The following is a 14,763-nucleotide window of genomic DNA, read 5'->3' on the forward strand; positions in this document are numbered from 1 at the left end:
GTTTAATGGCCTCCATTTTAAAGCAAGCCATTTGCTTCTCTCCCTCCTTCCCCCCTCCGCCTTTTTCCAAAGTCTCTGTTTTCATTAGTGGAATATAAAATGTTAATAATACCTTTATACTGTAGTGCTCAGGAGCAACATTTATCTTCCATGTTCTTTATGGAATCCTGCTAGCAAGCTCTCACTCGTATCATAAATAGAATTTGTTCCACGAAATAAAAAAATGTATTGTTTTCTTTGTTAGAAGATGCTGCTAAATTGGCTGTATGTTTGATAATCACATCTCAAGCTGATTATTCTGCTAATAGCCTTAAGATATTATTATTTTTTAAAAAAATAAAAAATAAGTGCACCACTATAGTCCTAATACTAGTATTATTATTTTTTTGAAAAAAAATCCCTTCTTGTTTCTGCAAAGTCTGAATGAGATTTTCAGAATTGAATAATAATTTGATCCGTTAATCTTTTGAAGCTAGTAATTTTATTTTCCCTTCTTTGCAGTCTCCAAGGCTCGCAAATGAATAGAGCTTCATTACTGGAGCCTCCGTTTAATAACCATTATCCATTATCTTGTAATTAAGACTCCCTGTAACGAATCATGAGGACAATGCAAAAATACATAGAACATTTCTTTAATGAACTGGAAAATGTTCATCTTGTTCTATTTAGTAATGAGTTGCTGAATAGTCGTTAAATCCACTGGAGAATGGAGCGAGATGGATTTTGAAGACTATCTTTGAGTTTGTGGTTAATCTATTAGAATTAAAATTTCATCTTCTATTTTTATCAACAGCCGATTAGAAGGCCTTCTGTTTGACCAAATTGATTAGGGGACCCTATACAAGGGCAGATGTTGTTTAATGAAAGTTTTTAATGAAACTGTACCATAGAGGTTTCTAATTACCAGACTTATAAAAGCTTTGACTTACCTTACCCTGCAAAGAGGAGGAGGGGTGGTGGTGGTGGAAGTATTGTGCTAAAGGGCTTAAATGCCACAATTAAATGAAATACAGGGAAAAGTAGGAGTTGGTGTGAGGAAGTTTGGCTTACTTGTCTGAAGAAGAGGTCATCAACTAAAGAGAGAGCTCAGTGAGAGGCAGTAGTTTGGTGGTAGACGGCACCCAACTGAAGGCTGTTAGTTTGACCTTCCCTTCATTCAGTTCCAGCCAGCATGGCCAGTGGCCAGGGATGATGGTAGCCCAAAACATCTGGAGGGCCCCCGCTTGGGGAATGCTTGTTTTAAGTGGAGACGCCAAATATTGAATCTCAGGCCTTCTGCATGCAGAAGGCGTCCTTTGCCACTGAGCCAGAGTCTCATCCGGACCTTTGGAATAGGTTGACCTAGTAATAAGGCAGCCTCCTATGTTCTTTTGAAACTCATTTCTGACACTGTGTCATTATGCTACCCAAGAAGGAAATACTGGAAAAAATTGAAGGAACCCAAATTAAAAATAAAAAAGTGTTTAGGAAAATATACTGAAATTGGGATTGGGAACCCAAAAACAGTCCTGGGTGCCTGGCTTGCCAGGTGCCTGGGTGGCATGGAGTATCCTGGAAAGGTGTGGCTGGCTGGCAGGGAGCCTGAACAGGAGCACTCCACAGTGTACATTTAAGGATATAAGACAAGTCTGCTGGATGAGACCAATGGCCTATCTAGTCCAGCATCCTGTTCTCACATTGGCCAACTAGATGCCTGTGGGAAATCCACAAACAGGAACACACTCCCCTCCCAATTCCTACTTCTTTCTTTTCCTAGTTTGTTAAGGTGTTACATTCATATGACAAATGTAAAGCTTATTATACACAGAGTTCTCGCTCTCTGAACACAGTGCGTCCCGAGAAAATCGTTTGTTAGGTCAGCGTTTGCACAAAGAGCCCTCGATTTCCACCATTTCCTATGGGGACATTTCTAATCTGTGGTCTCCCTCCATGGTTTCATCTGAAAAATGGCTGCAGCCAGCCAGCAAAAGAGAGAAAATGGATTTGTCCAATCTCTCCTGCTCTCTGATTTGTCTGATCTCCCTGTTCCCTCTCTCCGTGGTTCCTGCCTTAAAATGTCTGCTTTCAACCAGCTAACAAGTAAGGAAGTGGGCAAACTCCGGCTGTTCAGATACCCGAATCGTCTGTGTGCGCAGCGAGGTTTGGGCGTAATTCTTTATGTTTGGATAGCTGAATTTTCAGCTAACAAACATTCTAATAGCGGGATCTGCACATAGTAAGAACCAGAATGATAATTTTGTTGACACATCTGTTTATTACTTCTTCTTTTTTTATTCTCACCCTTGCAGGTTCTGATTTTATCAAGACTTCCACAGGAAAAGAAACCGTTAATGCTACCTTTCCCGTTGGGCTCGTCATGGTGAGAGCTATTAGAGACTTCTTCTGGAAAACTGGCTATAAGGTAACTTCATACCATCTCCATCTTTTCATTGTATACTGCGTTCTCCAAAGCAATGTTGGTGTGATGCACAGGCTTTGGACCATGGGTGGGGAATTATTGTAATTATTATAATTAATTATTATAATTATTATTGTTGCCACCCATCTGACTGGGTTGCCCGAGGCACTCTGGGTGGCTTCCAACAATAACCACAGCAAAACATCAAACATTAACAGCTTCCCTGTGACCCTCCAGACTTTGTTGGACTCCAAGTCCCATGAGCCCAAACCAGCATGGCTAGCGATCGGGAATTATGAGAGTTGTGATCTAGCAACATTTAGAAGGCTACAGGTACTTCTGTCCGTGCTTTAGTGTTGCTGAACTGCCAGACTTATTTATTAACTACATTTTTATCCTGCCGCTCCACCAAGCTGCCATGGGCGCCATAAACCGCTTCTCCCCCCATTGTTTCCCTCATGACAACCCTGTAAGCAAGGTTAGACTGAAAGATGGTGACTAGACCCAGGTCACCCAAGTGAGCTTCCTGGAAGAGTGGGGGATTTGAAGTGGTGTCTCCTCAGAGCCAGTGTGGTGTAGTGGTTAAGAGCGGTGGACTCGTAATCTGGTGAACCAGGTTCACTTCCCCGCTCCTCCACATGCAGCTGCTGGGTGACCTTGGGCTAGTCACACTTCTCTGAAGTCTCTCAGCCTCACTCACCTCACAGGGTGTTTGTTGTGGGGGAGGAAGGGAAAGGCGATTGTTAGTCGCTTTGAGACTCCTTCAGGTAGTGATAAAGCGGGATATCAAATCCAAACTACTACTATTACTACTACTACCACTACTACTACTACTACTATTCTTCTTCTTCTTCTTCTTCTTCTTCTTCTTCTTCTTCTTCTTCTTCTTCTTCTTCTTCTTCTTCCTAGCCTGATACTCTAACCCAGTGTTTCTCAAACTTGGGTCCCCAGCTGTTGTTGTACTACAACTCCCATCATCCCAGACCACTGGTTGTGCTAGCTAGGGATGATGAGAGTTGTAGTCCAACAACAGCTCAGGACCCAAGTTTGAGCTACGCTCCTCTGAGTTATACACCACACCACACTGACCGGCTGTGACACAGAGCTGTAGTACTTTCTCTTTGAACAGAAGCCCAGAGACAGACAGAGGGTTCATAAGGAATAGGAAACTTAGTTTGTTTGAAGACTTTTTATCTCAGAAGAACGAGAAGCAAATATCTCCAATCTGGTATTCTAATAGAAAACTCATTCTCTTGACTTACATAGCCAAAGCAGCACCATTTGGCCACAAGGGGGTGGTATTAATAGCTTTGGGAGAACCCAGAGGCTTGCAGAAGTACAAATACATTTGGAGGAAAAATACTACAGCAACGAAGGTTGCGAACCCTGAAAACACGCCAGTGAGGACTGCGTGTGCTTGGTGGCCACTGAACGCTGACTGACTGATGGGGTGGAAAAGTGGGGCAGGAACAGGGATAGAATGGGAAATAGCATGATTGCAGAGTTTGTAGAAGAGCATTCTATGCAGCAACATTTTGTTGCTGGTGCGGCTTGTTTTCTGGTCATGTTTATGTGGAAGGCATAGAGTTTGGCAGTGGGTATAACCTGGCTGTGTCATCTTGTACTTCCTCTCTGATTCTTGCAAGAGAACCACCTCTTCACTAGGGACATCACACATCATTCCTTCAGCCTTTTATTCAATGGTCACTGCTCTGAGTTTCACTTGAAACATGTTTTGGGGTGGTGGTGGAGAAATGTCTGCTCAATTCTTCAGTCAGCATGATGAGAGCACCGCCGCCTTGATATCTGGCAACGTTGGCCCTGGGTTTGAGGGAATCTCTTTGCAAGACGTCCTCGGTATGCCCTGCTCTTGGAACAGGCCTGCGTCCTCCTCAGTGCTGCTGAGGGAGAGGGTGTGGCAGGCTCCTCTTTGCTCCTGTTGCTGTGCTCTTACTTGGAGAAATAGCAGGTGAACAGGCTGGGGCAGCCAAGAGGTGGAGCAGAAGGGGCAGGGGGCTCCAGATGTCTGCTTTGGGGCTGTTCTTCCTCCTTGAGCAATGGGCTCAGCAGTGCAGAAGCGAGGCTTCGTTGGTATGCATGGACAGCTCCATGCAGGGCTCAGTAATGAGCAGAGCAGGAATGTTGTTTCAGCAGCAGTCCCCATCTGTCTGAACCTCAAATAAGAGGAGCAGCTCTACCTCAGTCAAATCCTTGGTCTCCTCCCGTGAAGATGGGAAATGTGACCCCAGGGTCATGACCCAGCCCTTCCGCTTGGGGATGGACCTCATCACGTGCCAATAATGCCAACTCCTGCTGCTGCCAGCATTGGCATATAAACACACACCTGGCTCCTTTGACAGATACTTGGGCACCTCATAGAAGGCGCCAATCTCTTTTTTGGTGCTGCTGTGGCAACTATTGTGTATTGTCTCAAGGCTCTGTGGTAATTTGGTGGTGGTAGCACATGTAATTTGGTCCTTCGCCTTGCCTCCGTGGAGGTTTTGCATGTCATTAAAATAACTGTTTAATTTATCGTTCATTTAAGCAGACTTTATGATGTGTGTGTGTGTGCTTAAAGTTCTATTAACCAAAAGTGTGTGGTGCGTGCACCTGCTCGGGAAATAATAATAAAAAAATTAGATGTAAACTGAGTTTATATCCTTTTTATTAGACGAAGACAATTTTATCACTGACGAGAGATTTCTAAATGGTTTCCTTAACAAACCAATTTGGCTGCCGTACAGATGCTTTTCCAACAAGGCGTTGGCCAATAAAAACAGGTTAATGTAGAAATTAAACTTCTTCCGAGGACAGAAGCGGGTTGCAGGGTAACATTTATTGAATGATAAGCTGCGGCGGTGATATGAAAAGTGTGCAGCATAATGGGAAATAATCTTTTCCTGTCATTATTGAAGGACACACACAAATTGGTTTTTCTGTTGGGAAATCCCCCAGTCCAGAGAAACTTATTACTTTTAATAATATAAGGTGACGAGAAAAAATTCTCAAGGAGATGAACTTATTAAACAAAATAATGAAATGCTGTGAAACAGCAGGGGGAAAGTAGCCCGACTTTTTCAGCTCTTGAATGAAACATTTATTATATATAGATATATATGTGTGTGTGTGGTGCATTCTGGCAGTCAGATGGATTCTGTAGAAAGTCGGCAAACAGAATGAGAGACAGGATAGTAATAGGTAGCTTTGGGTGAAAATAAATGTAATTATTTGGGGGGAACATGAATGTTTTAACTAAAAGAAACCAAACCCAAGATGGCAGCCAGAATCCAGAGGGTCGCAGACAGAGCTACTCTTTGTATATTGGTGTTTCTGAGGCCCACTTCTCGGTGCATTCCTGAAAGTTGTGGGAACATGAGGAGGAGCCTCCTGTGCATTATATGAAACTGCCTGACACAGAGTCAGACCATTGGTCCATCTAGCTCAGTGCATACACTGATTTGCGGCAACGCTGGGGTTCCATGTAGGGGATTGAAACTGGAACCTTGTGCATGTAAAACAGATGTTTGCCCACTGAGCCTATGGCCCTCCCCTTGAGGAAAGGTCACAGAGAGGAGCTGTGTTTGGGGAAAAGTAAGCCGGACAAGCTAGAGAGCTGTTGCGGCCCTGTGTACAACAGAGACAGGGAGTCTGTGATTCCCCCAGATGCTGAAATACCAAATTATGAATGCGGTACTATCAGTTTTCTGTTTCTTTTTAAATACAGTCGTACCTTCGATCCCAAACGCCTTGCGGGATGAAAGTTTTGGCTCCTGAACGCCGCAAACCCGGAAGTGATTGTTTTGGTTTGCAAACATTCTTTGGAACCCGTACATCCGCCGTGTCTTCCGATTGGCTGCAGGAGCTTCCTGCAGCCAATCGGAAGCCGCACCTTGGTTCTTGAACGTTTTGGAAGTCGAACGGACTTCCAGAACGGTTTCCGTTCGACTTCCAAGGTACGACTGTATGTGTTCCGCTTTTACAGAGCTGAATAAAAATCATAGGATATAAATGCCTGAACCAAAAGGGGCTAAGTAGGGAATTCATATAGAAGCGAGTTCCATAAATGAGAGGCCACCACAGATAAGGCCTCTTCTCTTGAGCTTGACAGCCTTCTAAATCTTACTGGGGCGCATGTAGACAGAGTCTCCAATGGGGGCAGGATAGCATCATACGGATATAGTATACAGCTTTGCAGATTCCTATCTAGGCCAACTTTCTGTATTTTTAAATTCCCTGTTCCCCGTTCTTCTTTCTTAAATCAAGGTTGGCTTTAAGCCTGCGGGAGGCATTCGCACAGCCAAAGATGCCCTGATCTGGCTCTCGCTGATGAAGGAAGAACTAGGAGATGAGTGGCTAAAGCCAGAACTCTTTCGCCTGGGGGCCAGCACTTTGCTGGGAGATATTGAGAGACAGGTTAGTATTCCTACTTCTTCTTCTTTGGCGATCACTTGTAGCTGAGTAAGATTGTCTTCCATGAGCACAGTTTTAACAGTAAGTCTGTAAGTGACTGTGGAGGCCAATTCTAGATCCACACGTCCTTCCACAGTGGGGACATAGGTTTCTGGGTGGGATCATGGTGAGGGCTTGCCCCAGCATGTCTTCCTCTTAGCATGTTTCTCCCTTGCGTCCTGAGTTTGAGCGTCTTCAAAGCCCATGACACCTTTGGTAAAGGCTGTTCTCCAATTGGAGAGCTCACAGGCCAGTGTTTCCCAGTTGTTGGTGTTTATACTACATTTTTAAGGTTGTTATTCCTCCTAATGGTGTATTTCCCCCCCTCCAATAAAAAACAATGTGGTTTTGACTTTTGTAGTACAGTGGTACCTCTAGTTGCGAACAGGATCCATTCCAGAGCCCCGTTCGCAACATGAGCAGAACGCAACCCGCGTCTGCGCATGCTCAGGTCGCAATTTGCCGCTTCTGGCCATGCGCGTGATGTCATTTTGAGTGCATGTGCGAGTGGCGAAACCCGGAAGTAACCCTTTCCGGTACGTCAGGGTCGCCACGGGATTCAGTCTGAAAAGGTTTAACCTGAAGCAAACGCAACAAGAGGTATGACTGTACAGACTTTAAAAATTGCCTTTTGAGAGGTTTCATTTTCTTACACTGCTGCTTATAACGGAGCCTCGCTTTTTAATTGGCGGTGTTTGCCAATTAGTTCTGATCCACCTCATTTGGGGAGGCAAGGTCGTTCTGCACCATGTCCAAGGTCGTTCTGTACCATGTCCATTTTGTACCATGTTAGCCATCGTATAGGAATAACACAGGTTCAGTTCCCACCATCTGCTTTTCAAGAGACCCCAGACAAGCAGCATCAGTCTTGGCCCTTCTTGCCACCCCCCCCCCCTTTCTCTATCCACAGCTTTATTAATTTATTTCAAGTGCTGGAAGGCTTTTAATGGAGAAGGCTGAGAGCTCGAAGGGAGAGCACTTGTATTGCATGCAGAAGGTCCCAGGTTTAATCCCTGACATCTCCATTAAAAAAACAACAGGTAGCGGATGATGAAATAGCGGAAGCCGTCAAACCCAATATTGTCAACTCTGGCTGTATTTTAATACTGTGTTGGAAGCTGCCCAGAGTGGCTGGGGAAACCCAGCCAGATGGGCGGGGTATAAATAATAAATTATTATATAATTATTAGGTCTATTCCCCACCAACCACCATCTGATCTTTTTAAATGGCAATAGGGGGGGATGGAACCTGAACTTTTCTGCATACAAAGCCCCACACACTATCCAGCTGAGCAATGGGAAAGGCCCTTCCTCAGCATCCTGGAGAGCCACTGCCAGTCAAAGTTGACAACTCTAGGCTTGATGGACAAGCAGCCTTTCCTATTTTCCTTTTCAAAAAAATAAAAATCTGTTGCCAAATGTGTGTGTGGATCATAGAATTGTAGAGTTGGAAGAGACCCCAAAGATACCTTCCTGGAATGCAGAAATATGCAGCTGATCCATATGGGGATCAAAACTACAACCTTGGGCTCTATCAGCACCAAACTCTACCCAACTAGGGCCGCCATCTGCACTACACATTTTAAGCAGTATCGTCCCACTTTTAACAGCCACAATTTCCCCCAAACAATCCCAGGAAGTATTATTTTGCTAAGTGTGTTGTTAAAAGGTAAAGGGACCCCTGACCATTAGGTTCAGTCGTGGCCGACTCTGGGGTTGCGGCGCTCATCTCGCTTTATTGGCCGAGGGAACCGGCGTACAGCTTCCGGGTCATGTGGCCAGCATGTCTAAGCTGCTTCTGGCGAACCAGAGCAGCGCACGGAAACGCCGTTTACCTTCCCGCCGGAGCAGTACCTATTTATCTACTTGCACTTTGATGGGCTTTCAAACTGCTAGGTTGGCAGGAGCAGGGACCCAGCAACGGGAGGTCACCCTGTCACGGGGATTCGAACCACCGACCTTCTGATCGGCAAGCCCTAGGCTCTGTGGTTTAACCCACAGCGCCACCCGCATCCCTTAAGTGTGTTGTTAGGAGACCCCTATTTCCCCTCCCAAAGCTACTATTCCCAGTGTTCCCTGGGAAGAGAAGGATTGATTTGCTAAACCATTCTGGGGATTGTAGCTCTCTGAGAGGAATAGGTATTTTTTTTGCAACCACCACTGGAAGCATGTAATGTGCAAAGCGGAAGACTTTGAGGGGGGGGGCAAGCCCCAGGACAGACTGCAATGGCTGATCCTTCACACCCCACATGCTTTGCGTGGTTTCGGTTTTGAGTAAGTGCATCAGCCCAAAGTAACTTTGCAACCGCTGAGGCTTATGATATTGATGGCACATTCACGAGAGTTGCTCTGGTGCTCTGGGAGATGGATTCGGATGTGCAAAAAATGTAAACAGGAAGGCAACAGTCACATAAAGGGGAAAGGAGAGAATTTCTTGGGACACAGATGTATTAGGCCCAATGCAGTTTTTGGAATAAATCAAGGTGGAGCAGTGGTTTCAGAGGAAGCTTGGAAAAATTGTGCTTATTCCAAAATGCATTGGGCCCAATGAAAGGTGATTCACCCCCCAATTTGGCAGGACCCAAACACAAAAGGCACTTTCCACATCTTTCTCCCTGGAAAGAGCCAGTGAGGTGGAGTGGCTGGACCCACTTGGCCACAAAGCCCTCCTATGTGGTTTCAGGTAAGCCACACACTCTTGGCTTGGCCTGCCTTGCAGGTCAATGTTAAATGAGCCCCATGTGTGCTTCTGTTTCTTGGAGAGGAGCGGCACACAAAATTTGCCAACTAAATAAAATACGGAGCAAAAAACAGGACAGAATGAGATCATCTTGTGTATTTGGTGCTCAAAGGAGATGTCTTCAGAAAACTTGTGCTATTTTTATCGGCGCGAGTAATTAAAAGTTTATAAATGGTATCCGCTTTCTTGTTAACCTGCCCTTAATTTGTCGGCTTTGTTACACCTGTTTAATTTCATCTTTTCCATTGCTGCTCCGGTAAACTCGTTTCCTCCCCGACTGCCCTCCTCCCACTCTGCAGATTTACCACCATGTGACCGGCAGATACGCAGCTTCCTATGACCTGCCTATGGCTTAGACCGGTGACTAATTCATGATATGAAAGAGAGAGAAGGAAAAAGAAGGAAAAGGGGATACACAGAAGAGGCGTAAGCAAGCGACGTCCTCGAATCCTTTCCTGCAAACAAGTCCAAGATGTGCTTGGGAAAGGATTAAAGGGCAAGGGGCTTCTGACTCACTTTTTCACCAAGCTGGACAAGTGCTTATGATTATAAGAGAAATTCTGGATTTTGAAGGTTTTTCCAGGTCAATTTTGCTGTGCCTCATTCACTGCAACATTAATACCAGCGGGAGGGGAGTGGGGCAAAGAGGTGATCAAATGATTGATTTAGTGCGAATTTTGTGTTAATGGGTTTGTTTTTTTGTACTGGTGTTTCCCACCCAACCCCCCTTCCCCATTACATAGGCACCGAAATAAACTATAACATGGTCTCCAATATCAGGGTGGACACTGTTCAGGCTCTTTTGAGAGCCAGATATCTGAGACTGCCTGCCCCTTCTCTAAAGCTGGGCTGCAGGTTTCAGGTCTGTTCACAAAATAATGCAAACAACGGGCATTAAAAAGAAGAAGCTCTTATTTACGCCCACCTGCCACCTCAACTGAATTGCAAGTGATATCTGAAAGTCTCCAGAAGCAACTTTTGATGTATTCAGTGGGAGCCGGGGAGGTGTTGTTAGTCTAAACAAGAAGAAACAGAGATTGGTTTATACGGATCTAAATCAGCCTCAGGTCCTCCAAGTGCTTTGGACTACAACTCCCATCATCCTTCACCATTGGCCATGCATGCTGGGAATGATGGGAGTTGGAGTCTTAGAACATCTGGAGAGCACTGGGTTGGGGAAGGCTGCTGTATCCCATGATGTGCTCAAAAACAAGAGCCATGGATGGTTGAATTATTCTCATCTTGAGCTTGTTAGGGCTTCAACAATTTGCCTCCCCCCCCCCTACACAGACACAGACATGCATCTTGCAATGTGTCCTTCCTTCCTTCCTTCCTTCCTTCCTTCCTTCCTTCCTTCCTTCCTTTCTCTCTCTCTCTCTCTCTCTCTCTCTCTCTCTCTCTCTCTCTCTGTGTCTGTCTGGATTGCAACCTACTGTACTGCACATTGTACAGGATACACTACTTTTTTGAGATCCAGCAGGGTGCATGGCATTTGCAGCCTGCTAAAACCATAACTAAACCTCAGCTGCACCTTTATGCAAGAGTCTACAAGCACATGCCTTAGAGCTGAGCCCAGTGATTTTGGAGCACAGGTAAAGGACTGCAGCTTCCCCATTCATTGAGATATTTGGGGGATTTTTCTGAATGAGCGATCCTGACAGGCATTCAAGCGACACAACCTGCTCTCGCTCTTGGAAACCTCTCCTGCTTTCGCAGAAAGCGTTGCACATACAGGAACTCAACAGAACTCAGAAATGCAGTACACAGACCCGTCCACAAATTTCCCATTTGCTTTTAAAGTCCTTTTAATTCTTTGTAGGCTGAAGGAGGGAGGAATCGTGTACAAATACTGTAAAAAATTGTTACACATGCCTTAAATCTGAGCCTCTGGTGGGTTTTTTTTTTTAAAGGATGGGATTATACTTTATGAAATCTTGTCTCAACTTCTAACTTTGCAGAAATAAATTGCTTGACATTTTAAGAACATATGTTTAAATAAAAAAAAAAAATTCTGTGCAGGGATTGTTCTCCCGTTTCGCTTGAGATTAATTACCGTGCGCACGTGATTTAACTAAAAATAATCGCTACCTTTCTAAAGATCAGGCCACCACGAGCTTTGTGCCTTATTTTGTTGCTGCCTTCTGCTGGGGAAGGAAGTGAGGCTCAGGCGTTGGGCAGACTTCAGATTTTTTCCATTTTCTCTCTTAGACTTCCAGTTCCCTCTGCCACCATTGAATGGAACTGCCAACTCAAAAAGAAATGTTTGGCTTGCTTTTTTAAAAAGAGGGGTGCAGGATTTCAGTACTGCCTAGAACAGTGTTTCTCAAAACTTGGGTCTCCAGGTATTGTTGGACTACAACTCCCATCAAACCTAGCTAGTGTTGGAATATTCTAGAAGAAACTTGTAAATGGCCTTGGACAAGATGCTAGGCAACAGAAATTTTCCCCAGCAACAGGCGTCCTTATCAGGGCATGCAATCAACCAAGTCTGGGTCAGTGTAAATGAGTACAGTGGTACCTCGGGTTACATATGCTTCAGGCTATAGACGCTTCAGGTTACAGACTCTGCTAACTCAGAAATAGTCCTTCAGGTTAAGAACTTTGCTTCAGGATGAGAACAGAAATTGTGCTCCGGCGGCGCAGCAGCAGCGGGAGGCCCCATTAGCTAAAGTGGTGCTTCAGGTTAAGAACAGCTTCAGGTTAAGTATGGAGCTCCGGAACGAATTAAGTACTTAACCCAAGGTACCACTGTATGTGAATGGGTCTCTGGCTGGATGGCTAAAAAGAGAAAAAGATGGTGTTTCTTTATTTGCTTTCCCCTCCCTTTATTAATGACCAATGTAAAGTTCTGTAAATAATAAAGACTCTGAGAAACCGAACAAAATGGTGTTTATTCCTGTAATGGGAATTTCACTAAGAGATAGCTGGAATGCTGCTGCTGCTACTGCTGCGAAGAAGTAAAAGATGCAGGAAAACGTCTGTAAAAAGAACTGCTGCAGACAGAAATGAAAATCTAAGAGTAGGAAACTCCGACGAAAGGACAAAATTAATGGACTACGCAGAATTAGACAAAATTACTGGAAGGATTTGAAACTGGCGGGACCAGAGATTTGCAGAAGATTGGAAGAAATATACGAACTATTTGAAGAGCAATTGTAATCAAGAAATTACACTAGTAGGACTACAAGAAGTTTTGTAAGGAGAAATATATGAAATATTGCAAACAGAGAAAGAAGAGAAATTAGTTATGAGATTTAAAGGTAATCGTGGAAGTAAGAAATGTATATTAAGTGATTAGATTGGAAAATTTTCAGATGTGATTGATGGAAGTCAAAAGAACTGTATAAGATGTAAAAGTGTGTTTGATTATTTGAAAATGATATGTTAAAAAAACTAATAAAAATTTATATATATAAAGAAAATCTAAGAGTAGATGCTCATGCGCCAATAGCTAGCAGCCCCAGTGGTCAGGGATGATGGGAGTTGTAGTCCAGCTGGAGACCCAAATTTGAGATGAAGATGGGTAGACTGGGGTACACTGGTCAATCTCTTGAGTGATCCGTAGTAGTTTGACAAGGATTTCTGACTCCCAGTTTAACAGGAACAGTAACGGGACTTCCTGCATCTAAATAATTCTGCTGGCATAAAGAAAGCTAATTGGGAGCAGACTTGTGTGTGAAAGGTTTGTGAGCTCAGTTTTGCGCTGGTATGGAAAACAAATTCCTAGGCCTCAGAAAGCAATTGGAGGCATCCTGGTCTTTGTTTTATTATTATTTTAGCTATTTGCCTTTTGTATCCGGCCCTGAATGGTAGTTCTTGGGGTTCTAATGAAAACCAAAGTAGATCAGAAAAGCTGGAAATCTGCCACCCTAATCGAGAAGCTGCACCATAAAGAAGGCTGATCGCCGAAGAATGGATGCTTTTGAATTATGGTGCTGGAGGAGACTCTTGAGAGTCCCATGGACTGCAAGAAGATCAAACCTATCCATTCTTAAGGAAATTAGCCCTGAGTGCTCACTGGAAGGACAGATCCTGAAGCTGAGACTCCAATACTTTGGCCACCTCATGAGAAGAGAAGACTCCCTGGAAAAGACCCTGATGTTGGGATAGATTGAGGGCACAAGGAGAAGGGGACGACAGAGGACGAGATGGTTGGACAGTGTTCTCGAAGCTACCAGCATGAGTTTGACTAAACTGCGGGAGGCAGTGGAAGACAGGAGTGCCTTTTGTGTTCTGGTCCATGGGGTCACGAAGAGTTGGACACGACTAAACAACAACAAATCGAGAAGCAGCAGCCCCTAATATCAGGCACATGGGCTTCAGTTGGGCTCTGACATTCTTAGTAAATAAATTTCAGTTTGGGGGTAATAACTTTGCTTCGCCCCAAGTATTGCTTCTCCTTGCCCCCCATCCACTCATGTCAGCCAAGTTGATCCATAAAGCCTGGCTCTTCATAACTTTGAGGAGGACCGGAACAGAAGAAGCTCCCTCCCTAACTTAATTTGCTCAGTTGTAACTTTGGTTTCCTCCTGCCCCCCCTTCAGAGAATAGAAGTAAGTTTTATCCTGCTGATTCTGTGCTGAAATGATCAGTGGTAACATCTGGATGATAGATAAAATGTCAGGGGTAGGATTAAAAGGAAGAATCATTTTTAATTAAATACAACCTGTGCAGAAAAAAAAGATGAGGATTTGTCGGGGGGGGGGGAGAGGAAAATCTCCATCTGGTCCATTCTTTAATAGGGCAGATGACAACCAAGAGGATTCTAACTGTACAAAAGGACACCGTGTTTAAAATGCCTAATGGCCATTTGAGCTAATATCCTGGCTGCTCTAAACTCGCATAGAAGAAGAAAAATTATTCTGTTTGTGTCCTATATGAGATTTTAGGCTAGCTGTTACTGTTTGGTACATTAGCTGGGAGAAAGGCAGATTCATTGCTAGGGATTATTAGGAGAGAGGATTGAAAATAAAACTGTCATATACACAGTTCTGGTCATTCCACCTCAAAGATGGTAGTTGTCGAGCTTGAAAAGGACGAGGAAAATGATCGGGAGCTTGGAGAAAGCTTTTGAATGACAGCCACAGAATTTGGGACTTTGGGCTTTAGAGGTGGTGGGGAAAGGGGTCATCAGAGACGTTTGTGGGGTTGGGGTGGGGGGAGACACAGGATGGAG

At 44.3% G+C, this 14,763-nt stretch overlaps 1 protein-coding gene across 1 annotated transcript in view; it reads left to right on the forward strand.

Moving 5' to 3' along the window:
* The window catches only part of DERA (deoxyribose-phosphate aldolase), a 50,755-nt gene extending 38,284 nt beyond the window's left edge, over positions 1 to 12,471 (forward strand). Inside the window, exons 7-9 of the mRNA XM_082239247.1 lie at positions 2,289 to 2,401; positions 6,662 to 6,811; positions 9,887 to 12,471. Coding sequence (XP_082095373.1) covers positions 2,289 to 2,401; positions 6,662 to 6,811; positions 9,887 to 9,943 — 320 coding nt within the window. The 3' untranslated portion in view covers positions 9,944 to 12,471. The remainder of the gene's footprint in view (positions 1 to 2,288; positions 2,402 to 6,661; positions 6,812 to 9,886) is intronic.
* Positions 12,472 to 14,763: the final 2,292 nt, after the last annotated feature.

The sequence above is a fragment of the Podarcis vaucheri genome (genome assembly GCF_965113315.1).
Source record: "Podarcis vaucheri genome assembly, chromosome: 10".
Classification (NCBI taxonomy): Eukaryota; Metazoa; Chordata; class Lepidosauria; order Squamata; family Lacertidae; genus Podarcis; species Podarcis vaucheri.